The sequence below is a fragment of the Thalia democratica genome, chromosome 6 (genome assembly GCF_965202585.1).
Source record: "Thalia democratica chromosome 6, ktThaDemo2.hap1.1, whole genome shotgun sequence".
In the NCBI taxonomy this organism is placed as follows: Eukaryota; Metazoa; Chordata; class Thaliacea; order Salpida; family Salpidae; genus Thalia; species Thalia democratica.
Window position 1 is genome coordinate 49232066 of NC_139170.1, and position 22024 is coordinate 49254089.

The window sequence follows — 22024 nt, forward strand, 5'->3', positions numbered from 1 at the left end:
AAGCAAACAACTTGGCTTTTTATTTGTAAGTTATAAATATAAACATTAATAATGTATCATGAATGTGTTTTTCAAAGTAGAAAAGTGTTTTTTGTTTTCTACTATGAAGAAGAAATCATTAGTTGTTTGTTAAAAGCTAAACCTATAGTACCATAAATACTATAGTTTTCACACTTAAGAAAGTTAATAAGACTTCTATGAAAAAAGTTGGTTTTATGGACAGTTTAGACTTTTTATTGTAGTTTATCGTGATTAGAATATCCAAGTTTTTTGCATCACGATTTATATTTTCTAAAGAAAGAAATGGCTTAAGAATATTATAACGATTAAATTTTAGTAGTTAAATATATAACGGTTTTCTTATAAAAGTCCTATGATAAAAATCATTAGCATAACTTAACTTATTAAAAGTGATTAAATTATTAAACAATTAAAGAAGCAATAAAAAGATAACTTTTACAGAAGTTCTTGATATTGTCTTACTAATGCATAGTTTTTATTAATTTGTTTCCGTCCTTATGACTTTTTAAACTTATTTTATTAAAAGATAATTTTCTATAAGTAATAATTAAAATAACCTTAGCAAAAAAATTAAGTATAAACATAACTGTTTGAAGCAAATTTTTGTTAGAACTAGCTATTTTAGCAGTAAAAATTTTATGCTGAATTTTCATTCGAGGCTGCGTTGCGTAAATTTAACATTTCTTTTTTTTAACATTTCTTTTCACGTTGTGAAAATAATACCTTATACATAAACAATTGTGTATGAGAATTATTTTAATTTAAAAACATCCTGGTTAATATGTTAAACTTTAATTACTTAGTTATAACACTAGTTTTAATTTTTATACGTTTTTTCGAAACAATTATGACTTAAAAGAATGTAATTAACTTAATCATACAGTTTAAATAAAAAGAAAACTGTATTTAATACATGAAAACGTTTTTACTTCAATACTTAATCTTTCAATTAAAAAAGTATGAGTTTTAAAGGTGCTTAAAGTGAAGAATACTAACGAAATGTTTAAAATTTTAAATAGTTTGTCGTTCTTAGTTTCCATATGTACTTTTTACAGGTTTTTAGCAATTTTAACCATGCTGTTAACGATCAGTAGACCTTTTTTAATTTATATAACTATGAATTGTGTATTTAACAAATATTTGGTTACATAGTTAATTTTTGCTGACTTACTGTCTAATATTTTCAAACTCTTGAAAACCGCTGGTTTTGATGTACATAAAAAACTTTGGTGCTGAGAAAGTAATCTTTTATTTATCCAGCAGATTTCTGATTTTTTGAGTAAATGTTGTTTAACGTTATGAAACAGCCGATAATTAATTATTGGAACACAATATTTTATAGTAATTTTACGCTTAATCACTCACCACCTATTTATACGCGCTTATGATTCAACATACTATGTGCGCATAATTTTTACTGTGTAAAAAGTGCATACTCAAGCAAAAAAAGACAAAATTTTAGTGTAAAAAAGTCGTTATTAAGATTCTATCAAACAAAATTATTTTATAAAACAATTAATTACAAGCTTTCAGTAGTTTTTGTCATCGTTGTATCTACATAAAAAACATAATGCATAGATAATAGTAGTCTATTGAGCGAAAAAAGGCGCTTAAAATATTTGGTTCTAGGACTTGGAGTATGAAAGAACCTTTTAGTTATCGAGTCGGTGACCACTTAGATTCAGTTTAACGTCTTGTTCAGGATTACAAGGAAACTATAACTTACTTTACTGCTGTTTTGTACTTAGCTATACATGTTTCAAACTAAAATGAATAATATTATATTTTGTTTCAAGAATTGTTAGTTTTTCTGCTTCATAGCTTTGACTTTTTCTAAGCAAAAATCAATAAATATCACCTCAAATATACCAAGGGAAAACTAAACGACTTAAAATAGTTTGCAGGCGTAGTATGGTCTGTTTTCTATTAAGCATAAGTAAACTTTAAAGCTGTTAGCTTAATTTGTTCAGCAGTAACTTGCTGATACAAAAAATCTAAAATAAACAGCTTATTAGCAAGAATGATTTTGTTCTTGATTTTTAAAAAATTAACTGTTGATTCTTATCTGTTTGAGAAAATATTTGAATGAGTAGTTTTAATTGTTGTAAAAAATTAATCAACTAATGTTAAAATACAATTTTTTTCAAAGAATTGTAATTGAAATTTAATTTTCTCAGTTATTTAAAAATTTAAATAAGCAAAAATAAACAAGTGACATCACAACATTTTTTAAACTAGTAATAATCTATAAACTACAGTTTCAGGTTTTTTTTTAAATTTTTGATTTTCAAAATCATTATTTTTTTAGTACTACATATTGTAAAAGTTTTTGACTCAACAAAAGTTTAGGACAGATATATGCTTATAGTGCTTTCATAAAGCTTAAAAAAAAAGTGATTTAATCAGTTAAGAAAGTATTAACCAAACTATTAACTTTTTATTAAGAATTGAAATAGTTCAAAAACTTAATTCGAGCATAATTTATTTTATTTTAACAAATAGTCATTAAAGTCGCTCTTCACTAAGGCTTGCTCACTAACAATGAGAGATTCCCCTACACTGTCGTTATCACAACGGCGGAACAGCTATTACGACCTCAAACAAGCTGAAGTAATTTCCTGATCAGAAAACTTCTCCACCATTCATTTTCGTGATAGGTTGATCTTCAATGTTAAATAACGTTCGTGAGACACACACTTTAGGAATCATCCCTAATAGTATGAGTTACATTGAACTGATTTTAACAACTAATCAAAATATAAGTTACAATTAACAATTTGATAGCAATGTAACACTTGGTAATACTTTATTGTGATGTCAAAAAGGATAAAACCACACAAAATGGAGAGAGCACTGTATTAATAAAGATAAACTAAATAAAACTAGGTATAAATTGACTAAACTTTTTTTTTTTGGAAATTCAATAAATACTTTGTTGTTGTTTTTAAAAACAAGAAGTAAGTAATAATTTCAAAAAAAGTTTTTATGAATTATAACTAATAATATATTTTAAATCTTAAATGTAAAAAGTCTTTAAATCAATGAAAATACAATAAAAAATAAAAGCACGTGAACTAGTTTTACTACTGTTGTATTAACATTGTATCAATTGTTTAAAGTTACTAAAATTAAATTATGTATAACAGTAGCAATGGTTCAAAATCTTAGTTGTAAATTTAATTAGTTAAAGATCATTAGGGTTACAGTTTGGAAATTCCTGTTTTAATAAACGTTTAATAAAACACTAGTTTCGATGGTATATGTACAATAGTTTTCTTCATGAAAAATCAAGTTAGCTACTTAAAAACACAATTATGCAAACTGTACACAAAAAAACTGCGAGGTAAATAAATGTTTTTACTCACATTAAGTGCAATCAGTCATCGATAAGGTGTGGACTTGAACCCAGGCAAAAATTTATATTTTACAGTTTAGTGACAAATTTATCCTTTTAACCAAAATAACAGTCAATATATACCTAACTATATAGTTTTAATAAAAACTTGTCTATTCTAGTTTGTTTAAAATCTCCTTTTTTACACTTTAATGATATTGAGTGGATCAGATAGAATTTCACTTGATGAAAAAATAATATAGATGTGAATTATTCCGGATTGGGTTTGATGGTATGCCGTTAGTAGCTTTGCATACGTTTAGCTTCGGTTGCCTAACAATCATGTGTTTTTAGAAAGTATTTAAGTTTGTTTCATAAACAACGCCACCATCGTACGATGTGGTGGCTTGAAAAATTGACCTCACTAAACCAGAATCAGCTGGTTAAAAGCTACTTATCCTAACAAAAAGCCTCTTTCTAATAGCATACAATTTCAGCAACTTGAAGTGTATATATAGATATTTTGTTGCAAATTGTTGTTTATTGTTTGTAAACTAGAAATAAGTCTGTGGATTGAAAAATACTGAAACATTTTCAAACAGTTTTTCTAACATCAGCTATTATCAAATCTAAAAACTTATCAAGTTCTTATTATGTAATGGTTTTAAATTTGTACATATGTCCTGGGCATGACGTTAAACTGTTCTGTTGTATGACTTGATAACCAAAATGTTTTTTGTACACCAGGTCCTAGAACCAAACTTTTTGAGAGTATTTTTTGTTGTTAAAATTTCAATCAACAAACTTCCAAGACATAAAATATACTTTATGTAAAGACTTTTATATATAATTAAGTTAAAAATTAAATTGTCTGGTTTGCTGAGAAAACAGACCTGTTGTTATTTAGCAAAACATGCATAAAACATTAGATCCTTATCTTTTTCTTTAAAATGTTTGTAATAATTAGTTCTCAGACCAGTTTGTGGCCACTAAGACTGGCTTTTTTCATCAAAAAATGGTATCTATGTGTATTTATTAAGTTATCATTTTTTCGGTTTTTTAGTAATGGTTTAAAATAGTTATGTACTGAGTTTATTTTTTAGTAGTTTCTTGAAATTTCATCTAATAAAATCACTTTTAAATAATACTACTAATAAGTTAATTTTTAAAATACTTTTTAAATCAAAAGTTACTGCATACAAAAATTTATTTAAGTTGAGATAAAAAAAAATATTCAACATGTTTCATCATAGTAGCTTTTAAAAATGGATTTTAAATGTCTAGAAATAGTACAACAACAAGATCAAAAATATTTTTTTTTTCAGATGGTTGACTTGTTCAAAAAATTTATATTAGTTATGAATTCACAGAAAGCATGATAAAGTTTACTGTTTTTGTGCTTCTTTTTGTAAATCTTTGTGTAAAAAGTAAAGCTGATAACTCTAAAGTAAAATCTAGCACACAAGTGAGTGAACTTAATATTAGTATCTTGAAGTTTTAATTATTGATAGTGTCTGTTTTGGAAACATTAATGTACTCATTTAATTTATAATAAAAAAGAGTTATAAAACTTTATAAACCAGGCAAATTATCACTTTAAATTGATAAGTTAAGATTAATCTACCTAGTATATCATTAATTATATACATATTAGATTAAATTAAACATATTTAAAAATGTTAAAGAAAATTGATCTTTTTAATAATATGCTTTTGCTTAGAGTCTGAGTAAATTTATGAAAAATCTCAAGTAAATTAATGAATTTTTTTAATAATATGATACTCTATATAATAATAACTTTATTCTAAATACCTTCATAAGTTCTTAAAAATATCATATGTTTATTTTAGTACATAATAGCTTGTGTAGTCTTACATGCTAAAATTTACATAAGTAAAATAAAACTGTTGGTTTAACTTCTATCAAGTCTGTTTGATTTTATGTACGTTACGTAATATATACAAAATACTGAGTACCACAAATTATAACTTATAAATAATGTTAAAAATTACGTTATTCTAATTACTTAATTACTTTGTTTCCATTTTAGTTTATTAATACATTTGTGTTTTTCATTATATTCTTGTTATAGTTTAAAGTACTTTAATAATTTAGTAACTTTAATAAAGTCTTTTTACATAGGTTTAAAAGAATTAATTGTAGAAAAGTGTATTCTGTTTAGTAATTACTACTCTTAGATTATACTGTATGAAATATGTTTCAAAACATCATTCATTACTATTATTAAATAGAAAAATTTTATAGAGAAAAGTATTAAAAAAATTGTGTATAAAGTTTTTTAAGTTGTTTGTTATATTTCTGAATATCAAAACATTTATTATTTTTTTAATTCAGAATAAATCATTATTTTTTAATGAACAATAATTGAATTTTGTTATTCCATTTTAGTGTTAGTCAAATTATAGTTCATTTTGTACAAGAGTAGTTTTAAATGATAGAAGTTAGTTATGTGATTACAATGAAGATAATTTTATTATTTATTAAAATGTAATTTCCATCAAGTATGTGATTTTATAAAAACTGAATTAAAAAACTTGTTATATCTCGTTTTTGACTACAGTTTTAAAATTTATTTTATACATTTTTATCTTTTTGATTCAAATTTTCCCTCTGTTGGTCAATTTTTTTCTCACACTTAAATTTCAAATTAAATTTTTAAAACTAAATAGTGTATGAGGACATTTTACTTATTTTAAATCTACCCTTATGAGAAATGTTTCAAAGCACAAAAAAGAGAGAGCATTCTCTAAGTTTGTCTCGTTAAAATAGTAATAAAACTGAAGTAGATTGACTTTTAAAGTCTTTAAACTATAAACTTGCCAAAAAAAATTAGGCTATTTTGTACTAACAGTGGTTGTAGAACATTTATTATAAAAGTATAGTATAAAATAGCCGTAGTTATAAGATATTTTGAGGAGAGAATAGCATATTATTTAAAGGATTATGAAGCTCATACAAAAAATAAGACTTGAAAATATTTAAGCTGCTTCTGAAAGGCCTAAAAAAGTAGTTAAGTTTTTGCTACAGTGACCATAAAATTTAATAACTTTAAAAAATAAAAGCTAATTTTTATTTTTGTTCCCATCGATTCTGTGATATTTTACTAATTGAGTTAATGACTTTTTATTGAAAAAATACTTATCACATATATTATGCATATAGTTGGTTGTCACCCTGAGAACTGACAAGCAATAATGGGTCGACTTGGTGACCACCTTTTTGATAGTCCCTCAACCAGGAAGCCGAGACCAGTAAGTTTTAAGATGTGACAGGTTGGCAATAAAAAAATTAAAGTTTCAGGCTTAATCACCCTTTAGTTGTTATTACCTTTATATGGTTTATCTGAGGGTCTGAGCTGGCATTAAGTTAAGATTTAAGTTGGGTAATTTTATTTTACCTTTCTTTTATTTTTTCTTGTGTAATTTGTTTCTTTTCTTGATATGTTTTGTTTTTTAAAATGTTTTATATAATTTTTTCTGGTAAAGAAACATGGCTTAATCAAAGTTTTAATATTTTTGAAATTTCAAGTTAAGGTAAAAATACTAATTACTGCATTTTAATCAAAACTCTCTATTTATAAAGATTTGAATTATTGAATAGATTTAAAGTTTAATAATTTGTATGAGTATATAACCTCATTTAAAAAAAAAACAATTTTAAAATGATATTTGTAAAGTTTATAAAACAAGCACTTAAAGGCTTTTTCAGTTTTTTCTTTAAACTAAAATGTTTCCTTCATAACAAATTAAGTGCATAGTGGCATAAGTGTAATTTCACATGTTTCTGATTACTTAAATGTTTTAAAAGTGATTTAATAATACTTTTGTGAAGTTATTATCAATTCTGTTTTTGTTAATGTTAATTTTTGGTGCTAAGTAGTGGTCTATCAAATCCAAATGCAGGATCCAGCCATTGCTTACTGAGATCCAGGTCTTGCCAGAATTTGATTTGAAAAAAAAGCTTGGTTCCAGACAGATCTTATTAAAAATTTAAATCTAAGATCTAGCCGAGCTTAACTTAAAATAACATTTGGTGGGATCTGGATCTTTGATCTAAATTGTAACCCAACTGGAACCAGATGGGATTTTTAAATCAAAGTCTGGTGGAATCAATATTTTGGCAAGACTAGATCCGGAATTTGGACTTGGTAGACCAGTGGTGCTAAATTTAATTAGTTTAATTTAAATTTGAAGTTAAGATTAGCTATTATAAAGAATAAAAAAAAAAGAAATTTAATGTTATATTATTTAAAGTAATAATGTAAAATTTTTTAAACATAAGCTAAATAGAAAATTCAAAATATTTTTTTGTGACAACTATGATCAATCTCAATAAAGTTTTAGGTCCATTTAAAACATTGTTTATTAAATATAATTGCAAATAATAGTTGTTTTTGCTGTTTGAATATACAATTTAAGTCATATGTACAAATGTCAGTTTAATAATTTGCAAAACTAAGCTATTAATTAATGTTAATAGTTTTTTTAACTGAATTATTTGGTTAATCTATCTATTATTCATTGTATATTGTTTTTAAATCATTAATTTACATTTGTTTTTGAAAATAATTTTAAAAGGATTTTTTAAATTCAAATTAAAATTTTTGAATCAAAGAATTACTAATGACTGTGGTTAGTTTTACCTTAAAGTTTAAACAGCTAATAAATAAATTTCAATTATTATGAAAACATTGTTTAGTTAATTTTATATTAAAAATTATTTTACAGTCAATTTTTAGCAAAGTTTGGTATACAACTTAATTAAACAAAAAAAAACTATAAAATGCATACTAATTAACAACTATAAAATTAATACTAATAGTTGGATATTTTAAAATTTTGACAACTTTACAACTTTACACAGCCAATACAATGTCCCGGTTTCAATGAGACAGTTTACGAATGTCACACTGGGTACTGCTGCGACAAAGACGCCTGCTGCCCTCACTACTATGAGCTGTGGTGTTAGTTTGCTTGGAAATAGTTTTTTATTTAAGTATATTTTAAACTTGTAAAAATTGGCTGTATTGTTGGTTTGTATGACACTAGTTTCTTCAAGCTAAAATATCAGTTAAAATTTTTTATGTTTGTTGTATCATAGTTATAGAGTTCATATAAAGCTCTCAAAGTAGAAACATAAGAAAATTACGACGTCAAAGTTGTTTTCTCTCAGGATAATTCTTGAATAAGATATTAACATCAGGTAAAATTTTTATCAAAATCATGTTATCAGTTAAAAGATAACTTATCAAAATCATGTTATAGAAAAATAAAATGTAAAAATCATGTAGTGCTGTAAACAAATACAAATAAAAATCCCACCCACATTTTCTGCAGCTGCATATATGTTTATAAACATCTGTTTATTTTTTCAAGTTTTCTTTCTTAAAAAAAATGTATGTTTTGCCTATTCAAAAATGGCTATCCATGCAAATTCTGCTTGTCTAGCAAACTAAAACAAATTAAGCATAACAAAAAACTAAATTAATATATGTTCTGATGAAGATGACACCAAAACTAATTGACAATGAATTCTATTATTCTATTAGTAATTTTAAGGCTCTGAATTATTTTCTATCAGTTAAGGTTTTTATACAGTTTCATAAATAAAGCAGTAATTTTAAAAGTATTTTACCTTCTAATTACTTCAATTACACTGTTAATAGATAATAAGTAACAATTGAGCATTTTTACATCAACTATTTTCTCGCAGGGTTCTGGCTCATATGGGTGGTGACCATATTGCTGGCGTTTTGTTGCGCCTACCACCAAAAACGGAAGCGTCCCTTCCAAAGCACACCCTTGTACCCCACAACAGACGCCCCTGATTTGTACGCGGGTGCCTGCAACTACCCTGGTCCGCCTGCTGATAAAAGTATGGTTTTGTTGATTAATTTTGATTATTTTTATTAAACTCAGGTACTATTTAAAAAAACTTTTCACGTTTTTTATACCCGCTGATAAAAGTTTGTTTATAAGTTTGATTGAATTTTTTCTTAACTTATATTAGAAATTATACAATGTTTCTTATATTAAATCAGTATATCAAAAACAAACTTTTGTGTAGAAAGTTTACTTTTTTTTTACCTGCTGATAAAATTTTGTTCAATTTATTATGAAGTTAAAGTTGTTGTTTGATAAATTTGTGAATTCTTGTGGATTTTATATTTGCTTGTTATTTGAATAAATATTAATTAAATTTCAGATAAATGAACAATGCGACATAAAAAAATTAAAATTTTATTGCTGATAAAAGTCGTGAAATAAGTTTGTTATCTTAAGAATGTTTGTTTAAGGAAGTAAAATGTAAACGATTGCCAGTCTAAACAAACACTTAATTGTGTGCATTAAACAATGTTTAGTGTTCATACATAATTAATGTTTTTAAAGTTTTGTATACTTTTATAACTATTTATAGACTGTAAATTTAAATATTATTGTTTTTGCATTAGAAAGTAAAATGTTTTTAATTAGCTTTTATATAACAAAAAATATGTTTCTAACTATAAATTGAATAAGCATACTTTTATTCGATGTTTAAGATCATAAGAGTACAAATGTAAAAATTTTTGTATGAGTAATTGAATATTACAGAATATACTAATTAGATAAAAACTTATTTTAGTATTAAAAAAACAAGTATTTAGTATTCGCATTTTCGTTTTGTGTCAGATAATTAAATTACATTCTTTCCTACTGGGATTAAACGTTTGTCTCGAGGTTCTTTAAAAGTTGATTCGAGTTTAGTTGTTGCAAAATTAAAAACAAAATATTTAAGGGTACTTGACATTTTTAGTTACGAAGAAATATATTTAAAGTTATAAATATTGATTTGTTACAGCTAGAAATTTTACATTTAAGTTATTAAAGTAACCCAGTCAAAACTTGCTGTTGTTTAAAAAAGAAAAATCAAACGTTTATATTTTTAATAAAGATAGATCAGTGTGCTTTTGTATTTATAAAATTAGACTGGCTAATTCACTTATATCAAATTAAATTAGTTTTCTTTTGAAATTTTTTTTTGAAGTTTTTTACTTATTAATCGTTGATTAATTGATTTTAAAGTAGTGAATAATTTAAAGTTTAACTTTGTTTTATAGTGCTTCAATTATTATTAACTCAAAACAGTTCAAACCTAACAATAAATGTTTTAAACTGTAATTTTTTTATATAGAGTTTCAATCATGATAAATTAAATCAGAACAGGAAATATTTTATTTACTGTGATTAGACTGTGTATTTACTATTAAATATTTTTCCAAACAGAACAGGAGATGCTGGGTTACACGAAGCTTCCGATATACGATGACGTCATTAGGGTTCCTCCAAGCGCGTCACCGCCTCCCCCCTACTCATCGGGAAGGCAGCCCGTCAACACCGTCGCCTACGTGCAGAAGGAAAAAAATGGGTAAGTGAATAAATTTGTATAAAAAATGGATTTTTTTGTATTGATTAAATTTTGTAAGTTTAACACTTGGGTTTGTTAAATAAGGTGAGTTGGTTGTAACTGATTGTACTAAGCTTCAATTGATGGTGTTGAGTTGTTCATTCGATACTGTTTTTGTGTGCAGAAAAATTGGTTAGGTTTAACTAGGAAATAAAGTATTTAGGTGGGTAATTTAGATTAATCTCATTGTTTACGGGTCGCAGGCTAGATGCTTGTTTATCTGCGTTTAAATATTTCATCTTGGCAAATTTACTTGGCCTATATGTGCAGAAGGAAAAAATAGATGATTTGTATTTGTTATTTCTTATGAAGTGGGATTGATTATCGATAAATTTGAATTCAGTAGGTTCTTAATATCAATGTTGAATTGTACAATTTAACTGTCATTCTAACCCGGAAGGAAGCAAATAAAATTTTATATATGAGATAGGCGAATAAAATTAATTCGTTTTTTATTGGTTTTAGACAAGCAGGCTTGTAATTTTAGTTTTAATGCTTTTTCTTGACAAGTTTATTTCTGTAGCTTACGTCAATAGAAAGATGGGTGAGGTTATAAAAGTAAAGAACAAATAAGCATAAATATCAAAACTGTAAAAAGTGTCTACTCCTTTTTTATGATGTCATATATTGTTTGTTGTGTTTCAAATATCTATAAATAAAAGGTTTAAACAACAAATGTTTTTATTAATTTCCTAAAACAACAAAGCTCAAATCATAGGCAAAAGACGCGTGTTGCATATAAACAAAAAGATGTGAAGCTTATATTACAAAACAAAAAAACTTAAATTCTTTGTTGTTTTTAGCTGTCATAAATTTAAATGAAATAAGAAACTTTTTTTGAAGCAGTCTACATAACAACTTTTTGAAATTTAATTAAATAAAAAAGTATGTTGATTTGAAATTAATTTATTATCACAAACTTCTTAGATTATTACAGGCGAAACTTCATTTAAATGAAACTGTAATTTTGATTAATAAGTTTTTAAAATCACTTGGGCTTTGTTCCTTTTTTATTTAGAGTTGAAAAGAAAAAAACTTCAAGTTAAATAGAACTATTTCGTTTGAAATAGCGCCAACTAAAAAGATAACAGAAGATCAAAAATAACTTCATAATAAAGTTTTGTTAGTTAAATGTTTCCTCAACTTTAAATGACTTCAATATGCACATTAAAACTATATTTAATGTAATTTCATTTTACCCTCTGGCGTAGCTGCTCATATTAAAAATGTCATTAAAATATATTTAAGTTTATTAATATGTAATTTAATATCTTGCTTATATTATATATTGTTATTCATGTAGTTTTAAGTAAACCAAAGTTATAAAGGAGTATTCAGATTTATTTTGCAACATAATGTTTCTTATTCTAATAGCTTCATCATAAATCAGACAAATTTAATTTAATCCCTTACATTTGTACATTTTAAAACTGATTAACCTGATACACCTACATACTTTCACGCATCCTCAATTGTTTTCCTTGCAAGTAACAAATAATCGTAAAAATAAAATACTGCCTTGTTGTATGTGTTGATGTAAAATTTTTACATATCTAATATGATTACGCTCAACATCAATACATATTATACTTTTGAATACCTAATATCACACGTTTTATTTGTCGCTATATCTTCAACAAAAAATCACCGCAAGTAAAAAAGAAATAAACTGCTTTGTTTTTAAACTTGAAACATTAGTTATGACTAGTTTTAATTATCTTTAATATTCAAAACTTAATCATTTCAACAGAACATCGTTGCAAGTGGTCCCCTGCAACGTAACAAGTTCCATGCTGTCGTTGGCGTCGCTTTCCCACTACATACCCGACATACTGATCAGGAACAACATCAACATGCACACCGTTAGTTTTTTGTTTAAAGTAAAAACATTAATTAAGTGAAGTCATGACAAAACATATCAATTTTTAATGTGTAAAATTTAGTGATTACTATTTTTACATATATTTTCAGACCTAAAAATTAATCCAAACAAATTTTAAGAATTATCAATTTTATACGTCTTTAGTTTTTTTTTAATGATTAATTCATATTGATATACTTCAGATAAAACCAGATAAAAAACTTTAATGCTTTTTGACATTTATTTATGATTTTTTCCCAAACAGCCGTGCGGCGAATCCCAGGTGTCCATCGATCAGAACAACAACCAATCGCTGTCCAACTTCAAAATCGAAAACGAGACAAGTATGACGCCACAATCGTCCACCACCACTCTGAACGACGACGTCATAAATAACGGCGCCTCGTCGTCGTTGGTGACCTCGGCTCAACAAGGGGAAATCCCTGCAAACAGGATCGTGCACAGAGCGACAATCGAGGGACTTTCCCTCAACGAGGACTCAGACTCGATGTCGGAATGCAGCGACGACTGGATGCTGCATGGCAACCACGGGGGCGTCGACCCCAACAACAACAACCTGCGGGTTGATGACGTCATAGTCGAGGAGAAGGATGAGTTGAATGAGGAGGAGGACAACGGAGGGGAGGTTCTCCTCAGCAACAAGATGAACAATTCTCCTGTTCAGGATTCCATTCAGAATCTGATTGAGGATCCGAGACCATACGAGCAGTGAGAAATATGAACACAGGAGAAAACTTCATATGTATATTACAATTTGCAATGATGTACATATAAAACACTTTTTTCAAAGCTCTCTTCGAACTTTCAAGGCCACATTGCACAACTCTAACGTTTTAAACAAAAAGTTACTTTAGTATATATATATATATATATATATAGTACTGAAACTTTTAACAAGAAGTTACTCCAGTAATTTCAACACGCCACTATACGATCACCCAGATGTTTCAGACAAATATGTATCTGCTTTTCTTTTTACACAAGTTGTTATTGAAATTTGTTAAATGTAAATAGACTGGGTCGTCTCATGATATTTCCTTGTAAATAAATAATTTGTGAATAACTTTCCTTGTACATAAACCAAATGTAAATACTTCTGTTGGTGCGTCAAAAAAAAATTTAACGTTTAAAGTTTGAATAATTTTATAAGCTTTATAAAAAATTTTTAAAGAAGTTTTCTGTTTTCTTTGTTTCGACTTTTCTTAACCTATCCAAGAGTATTTTTGTAAATATAGTTTTGTTGTTTGTGTTTAAAAGGTCTTACAAGCCCGCAAAGAATAAATCAGTTTGTTTTTTTTGCTGTGTTCAGTTTAAAATGTTTCAAAAATTGTTTTTAAATGTTGTAGCAAAGTTTTAAATGCTAAAAATCAATATTTTCATTTGTTATACAAACTTAATTCTACCTATTATGTTTTTAGCATCACTTTAACTTACTAATATTTTTATAGTAAATAAGTAAGATAGGTCAATACATTTCCTTTTAGTTTTAAAAATCTTACTACGACTCACAACACAACTCTGGAAACTTTTTTGCTTGAACTAAAACAAGTATATGTAAAAGGTTTCCACAACTTACTATTTCTGTAAATAAACTTATTTTCCTGAAACTTTGGTTAGTTTTTTGCACGCTTAGTTTCTTTTGTGTACAAAATGTCGAATATTATTTGAAATTTATTTCGTATTGCTCAACAGACTTGACTGGTTTCTTTTTGTGTTTTACCATTTTATCAATTTTATTTCCATTTTTGGTTGACGTTGAAAATTGCTTTACGTGATACTTTTATGTTTTTAGTTTTTCTTTTTGTAAAATTTTGTAATTTGTAATAAATGTATATATGTAACAAAAATTTGTTTTTTTAATGTTTGGTAGAAAGTAAATCAAGCACAGTAGAATGCTTAGAATAGGTTGCTTTCAGAAAAAATGAATAAAACTACCTTACTATTCAAACTTTAATAAATTTAAAAAACAGTCATATAAAAACTAAGAAAATTGATATTATTTGAACATTTGAATTAAAACAATTAGAGATATGTAAATTGAAACACAAAGTGGTAACTAAATTATGTGAATTGCAACCAAGTAAACGTGAAGATTGAAGTAAATTACCTGTAATTTTTCCACTACGCGTTACTACGTCCCTGCGGAGATACCGAAGTATTGAAGCGAAGTATTTGCGATCATGTGATCGTCATACTACTCTGCACGTGTTGCGCCACACTTGAAAACAAAATATTTCAACTTTTCTTTTGCACCCAAGCTTAACTTGTGTGTGTTGCGAAAATATTTTGTTTATTGGCTACTCCCAGTTTCGCAATAAAAAAAAAGTTTGATAAACTACTTCTTAAATTTAAATAAACTTCTTAGAAAGTAGATAAAGTTGAGTAATGTTTTTTTTTTAAATATTCACATTTTGTTTTTTAAAAACACAAAATGTGTCAATTACGTTTTGTCACATTAAATGTGTAATGATTAATTTATTACAAAAAGCAAACTTTTAGATTAGATAACAGCCATGTGGATGTGAAATTCATCACTTTATCGTTAAAAAGCGCTCAATTATCAATTTAGCAACGTAATTTGTGACATACATTCGTGATATCAATCACACAAAATGCTTCGATGGCAATAAAATTTGTGCGGGTTACGTAAAATTCAGTTTCGTAATTTTCCAGTAAACATATTATCCGCGTCTTCTGATAACGGTTATTAAAAAGCTCGAAAGCGGAAGTAAACAAATTACGTAACTTTTCAAAACAAGTCAAGCGTGGTAAAATTTAGTGTTTTTGTTCACTACACAACTCATTTGTAATTAGTTTTGAATTTTGATTAATTTTTTTTTTAGCACGTTAAGAGCTGCATTCGCTTTGTAAAATAAAATTAGTTTTAAACTGTTTAAACCGAATACACAAGACTGGATTAAAAGTTTGGTTTGTTTTTGTGCAAGCCTGTAACAGGAATTAAAATAAATTGAATACACAAATCTGTTAATTATTTCAAGCTCAAGTTTTGTAGCATGTTTTATGCATTTAAAACGCTTATGGTCGATTTTAGCGGTTGTGCTTTACATTGAATATTGCCACACTTGGGTTTTTTATTTTGCAGAATTTGCAATTTTATTATAAAATATTTAAAACCTAAAAATAAAAAATAAAACGTGATTAAAGAAAAAATATTTAAATAGATAAGCTATAAGAGAAATTTCTAAGAATTAATTCAAGTATGCCATTTTCCTTTGTTTTTTTGTATTCGATGAATAATATTTACTGACCATGAGTCAAAACTTTGCCAGTGAATATTTCAAACAAAAGACTACTTTTTTTTGCAACCTTTTATTTTCTGCAATGTTGCTTGCTACTACTTTATTTGTTTTACTTTATTTGTTTTACTGAGAAGTTCAAAAAACGTCAAGTGCTAGTTTTGTTTGCATTGCATAACAAAATTTAACATTTTTTCATAAACTTTAATTTCTTAACATTATGCCTGAATAAATATTTTGGGTTTAATTGTTATTAAGTTGTTAAACGTTTCTTTAGTTTTATATTAATAGTAAAACAAAACGATTTAGATAAACATAACAAGTTTTTTATTTAATTGTGTTTCTTTATAAATAAAAGCATAAGACTAAACTTTCTTAGAAATTTTGAAAACTATTTTTTGTTTATTTCTTAGTACTTTATAGTAACTTTTCAACATACAAAGTTTTTATAACTTTTGAATTTACTCCGTTATCGAATTAACCAAATAGTACGTTGTACTTTGTAGTTTTACGTTAATAGCGTTGAGCTGTTGAGCCAACTCCGACCAAAGTTGAATTTTCTTTACATAAGCCTCGCATGCTGCAGTTTGACAAGAGAGTTTGAAGCCCTCTTCAAACCTTTAATCCTCTCAGCAATGAGAATTTTTCACTGTTTTGTTTTGCTAACGAATTCAATGCAGCTTTTAAAAGTTGAAAAAAAAAACAATAAGAAAGTATGCGTTTTTGATATTGCTTTAGTCATTACAAATTTAATAAAAAATGTGCACAAATTGTTTTGTATTTTTTAAACCGAAGTTACATAACATTAATTTGAACTTTTGTACACTCTTATAAATAATGTCTAATAGTAATAAAACATACTTTTTCACATATAGTTACATAAAACTATTTTAAATTATTGTAGACAGTTGAATATGTCGATTTAAAGTGATAAGACATACTCTTTCATGTAAAGTTTCATAACAATTCTTTGAATATATCATATTTTACTTCAACTTATACTGAATGATCACGTAATTTAATGTTTTAGACCAAATTCACAGAATATTAATGCTCATTTTATTTATTTGCTATTATTACGTTTATAGTTAAAAAACACTTAAAATGTGTATTGGAAATTCACTTAATTTCTATATTGTTCATTCAAAATTGAAAATAGCCCCAAGCGAACTATTATTAATTTTAATCTCAAAAGTACAACAAACATTACTTCACTACAAAGTGTGGTGTTTGCGGTTAAAGCAGTAGTATTTCACATGAGACCTTTCAGTTATTTTAACAATTTATAAAAAACTACACATTTTTGTTTGTTTAAACTTAAAGTGCATGTTTTATATAACTCCACTCCTCAATGTATTAGCGAATTACAGCATATTTATTATAATCAGCAGTTTTTTCTATATAAAACTCAAATAAACTCAAAAACTGCAGCTTTAGCAATTCAAGTTTGATTGCATAGTTAAATTTTTCATTAGTAATCAAAAGTATTGCATAGATTGAGTAATAATAAGTTATACTAAGATATTAACGCATTATTCGCACATACTTGAAAATAAATCACTAAGCTTAAAACTAATTTTCATGATAATTTTTAAACACAAAATCGTGAATGATATTAATAGTTTTCCAAATGTTTACGAAAACATACAAAATTATTCTTAGGAACTACTTAAACTAAAACATATTTACCTTGAATAAATGTTAGTGGCCTGATAAATATACAAATCTTATTATTTGAAAAAAATTTAGAAATAAAATAATTAAAATTTTGATAATTTCATTGAGGAAATTGTGATTTGAATAAAGTATTTTATTACGACCTCATATATTTTAGAGTTAGTGATAATCTATAACTTCCTATAATTATTTAAATTTCCTTCATTTGTCTAAGATGTTTCAATTAAATATTTTTTATTAGAATTTATAAACTTAAGAATTAGTTTTTGCCAGAGCGTCTCCACTATTGCTCAATACAAAACACATTGTAATCTCACTTTCAGCCAGAAACTAATCCTAGCTTTAAATGCTGTTTAAATTACAGCCAAAGCTAATTTGTAACAAGTAGCAAGCTTGAATGAGTTAAAACTAATAATAATTTATATGTGTAATTTATAAAATTTTACTGCAGTATATTTTTACTGTTTAATAAACAAAAGTTCTAGTTTAGACGACACCTCATAGACTATATGTGCACAAATTCTTTATTTATGATTAATTTTCATAAAAAAAAAAGTAAATAGCTTATATGCTTTATAATCAAAAACGTGAAAACCACGTTATCAAAGTCTAGTTAAAAATAATATGTCATTGTTGCTCATGGTTTATTAATTATTTTGCTGTATTAAAATTTCAGTTTAAGCAAACTTTGTTTTTTAAAGTAGCAAAAAGTTTTTAAACACTTGTTTTGTTTAAAGATAAAATCAATAAACTATTTTTAAGTAGCCAAAACAACTATAATTGAGGTATAATTAATTACTGATTAGCAATATGTAAGTGTGTTGTGTTTAGCAAATAGTGTATATGTAAACAAGACTAAACAAACAAACAATTAAAAAAAATATTTAACTGTTATTTTCATGTTGATTAAGAAAAAGTAAAAAAAAATTATTAATAAATAAAGATTAGTTTATATTGTATACTTATTTCATAGATCTATTATAATTCAATGCGTTTTTAGAATTTCTATGTGTTTACTAACTAAGTTTTATTTTATATACTTTGTTTATAGTTATAATATACATTTTTTAGACTTTTCACCTACAAAATAAGCAATATTTTTATTTTTTTCTTCTTAAATCAAAATATGTTTATTCTTTGTTATGTTTATCCTCAAGTAATGTTCTTTAATCCTTAAAGCTTATCTTTGCTTCAGCTTTACATAGCCTTGAGCCTAGCATGGTTTGGTTCGTATAAACACTTTTGTAGCCTACTGAAAAATTTTCGTTGTGTAACAAAATATCAAATTTAAACGCTTTGGAAAAAAGAAACAACTAACTTTAACGCTATTGGAAATTATTGATTTCAATTTAAACATTTTAAAATACATTTTTAGGTTTTTTAGACACAAAAAACCTCTAAACCTTAGTAAATCTAATACTTTTATAACAATTCAGTTTAATAACACTGAAAAGTTATATGCTACAAATAAGAAAGCCTAAACCAAAAACTGATCTCTCTGTTGACTAAAAGTTTTATTTTATATTAATAAGTTTGTGGCTGTTAGTAAAATATTTCATCTAACAAACGAAATGAAGAATACAATAGTAGTTGTTTTTGTACCTGAAGTTTCAACTGGTTTTTATGTTTATACATTAGCATTGTGAGATCACTAGTTTTAAAGATAATTGAATGTTTAAACAATTGATTTTGTAATATTTGTTTGCTTTTTTAGATATTCTATATAAATAACCTAGTTAAATTATAGTTTACAACAATTTATTAAGTTGTTTTTTTAAACGATGATTCTTTAATAAAGCAATGTTCTTATCTTTTTAAGGAAGTTTTAAAGGCATCTTTAAACTGTTATTACACGCAAACAAAAGTTATTATTTAAAATAATTTTTTATACAGAACTGAAAATTATGTATAAGACTAAATTAGCAACGTTAAACGTTGAGCTAAAAATAATTTTTTTATATTACAAAATTTTGTATTCAAATTCATTTCAAGTTTGATTAAATGTATTCTAAAGTGTCAAATTATTAGTTTAAAAAAATATGTTTTAGCTTTTAAAAGTATTAAGTACTTAACTAATCATATGATTGCATCTTTTTTAAGCTAATTATTAGAAAAACAAACAAAATTAGCAATAAATACCAATACGATAGTTTTTAGTGCAAAAAATGATAAAATAAATTAAAAATACTGCAGAAAGCATATTGAACAAATAAAACTTTTATATAGATTAAAAGTGATACTGTGGTGGTACTTATTTTTCAAAAAGTATTAGTTATTAAATCTTAAGGTAAGTGTGCACTATAGTCTAGACTTACTAACTATTTTATCATAGTTGAAAATTATTAAGACTGTTTTACATAAGAATTTTAATTTGTTGTTATATCAAAATACGATTCGTTGTCAGGTTATTAGGTAAGTCGCTATTAACAATGACAAAAGTGTTTGTAGAGTCAAAGATTATTTCGAATTTAAAAATTGACTTTTCTCAAAACGTAAAATTATTTTCTAAACACATACTGCGAATATTTACTTAATACATAACTTATATGACTACTTATTCTAAAGTTTTTAATCTATCATTACATCTTTTGAATCCTTCAGTTATTTCATAAATTAGAAATAGAAAAGTTTCAAATAAAGAGATTTATTACTTTATATTTTTTCTGATAATTGAAGATAAATGTGTCAAATTTTTAAATATTTTATTGTTTTAGCTTTAAATGTTCACTTTAATTAAAAATTAACAGGTGGTTTACTTTTTCACAAAATTTAACTATAGATTAATTTACTTTGCTATGCATAAAGAAGTTTTGTATGCGATCTAAACTTGTTTTAATAGACAATGTTGTACCCTATGTTTGTAAAGCGATTGCGTTCTTATTAATTTTTCACATTATAAAAAATACGAGGCACAATAAGGCAAGATTTTATAGAGTTAATAAACATTCTAAAAATAAATTCTTTTTGTTTGCAAACTACTGTGTACTCATAGTTTTGAAAATCTTTTATAAAAAAATACACTTTTATCGTACATTAATAGAAGTATAACATACAATATAAAGTAACTTTAAAAGGAAAACATTAAAAAATTAATATTATAAGTTTAAAGACTTTTTAAATTAAAAAAATTGAAATAAGTTTCTGTTGATTTAGAAAAAGTTTTAGAGTAGGTGTCTCCAGAACATTTTTTTAAAAGTTTTGTGATAACGAAGTTTTACTAAAGTGTTTTGTTTTAATAATTTTATGAGGGCACAAAAAGATTGAACTTTTAAGATTATTTATGCATATGTACTAGCTAGTTTTAAACTTTTAAAAATAACTCACAAAATTTTACTACTAAACTCCTTAAGAAATTTACTAAATTACTATGCTTGTAAACAGTACTTTTTGATGATTGAAAAAAAAAATGTTGTTTATCATTCATCCACACAAAATAATCGAGGCAGTTTTATACATCTTTTGTACTAAGTCAATGAGAAAAAAGCTATAACATTAAAAATACTTTGGAATAGAAGTTAAATAAAAAAGAGCTTTAAGAACATTACAAGAACTATTTAACACTATTACAAAGTCTATTTAAAATAAATATTTTTTTTTCGATAAAGTGCATTCTTCTACTTTAATTTTTATAGTATAATTTTCTACAACTTTAAACAATAGTCTATAAAAATTTTCAAACTTGAGAGAAATATATAACCAAAAATTCGATAAGTTTTTTCATTCTATAAACCTGTTGATAGATTTGTGTTTTTTTTAACTTGTTTTTTATAATTAAAACCACTTTTTATTATTTTTTAGCTTAAGTCAGCTGTAATTTTTAAAACTAAATATTTTTACTTATGAAGTCTGCATTCGTTTTATAAAATATTTCGAAAACAACTAACGCAAAACTGTTTGCCTGGTAATTTCATTAAATATCTGCCACAGACTATTTTTTTAAAATAAATTGGCTTAAAAAATAAAACTCACGGCTAATACCTTGTATCAACAAATAAAATGCTTAAAACAATTAGTTAATAAAAATTAGAAGATTGTAGTTAATATCTTTTACATTTGTTTAGTACTTAAAATTATTACTACATATTTTAGTTAGTTTCTATAGTATGTGGTCCAATAGTATTTGAAGTAAATTGATAATCAAACTTTTTTTTTATAGTTAATAATTTCTATGATTCTAGATATTTTTAATTGATATAGATGTATGGTTTTTGTTACTAGTTCATTATGGTTTTATAATTTACTAATATTATTTATAAATTTTGTTTTAAACAAAAGACTTAATGATATTTAAAAATATTATAGATGTTTTATATAGTATTAAGTTTGAAATAAAAGTTCTGCCAAAAACAAAATACTTTAATTTGTTGCAGTAATTACTAAGTTTTT

General features: G+C 25.4%; 1 protein-coding gene and 1 non-coding gene across 3 annotated transcripts; one reads left to right on the forward strand and one right to left on the reverse strand.

The window, feature by feature from the left end:
• Positions 1–2552: 2552 nt before the first annotated feature.
• LOC145839646 (small nucleolar RNA U3) lies at positions 2553–2748 on the reverse strand. Its single transcript, XR_014370088.1, has one exon. It is a non-coding gene; the product is annotated as a small nucleolar RNA U3 (small nucleolar RNA).
• Positions 2749–4678: 1930 nt separating this feature from the next.
• On the forward strand, positions 4679–14565 carry LOC145837935 (uncharacterized). Of its 2 annotated transcripts, XM_082945429.1 has the most exons (7): positions 4679–4820; positions 6539–6627; positions 8240–8339; positions 9089–9250; positions 10642–10783; positions 12573–12684; positions 12949–14565. In XM_082945429.1, the coding sequence occupies exons 2-7, from the start codon at positions 6571–6573 to the stop codon at positions 13414–13416; spliced, it is 1041 nt and encodes a 346-aa protein (XP_082801555.1). In that variant the 5' UTR covers positions 4679–4820; positions 6539–6570; the 3' UTR covers positions 13417–14565. The 2 variants fall into 2 exon arrangements, with proteins under 2 accessions (XP_082801555.1, XP_082801554.1); XM_082945428.1 differs by lacking the exon at positions 6539–6627.
• Positions 14566–22024: the final 7459 nt, after the last annotated feature.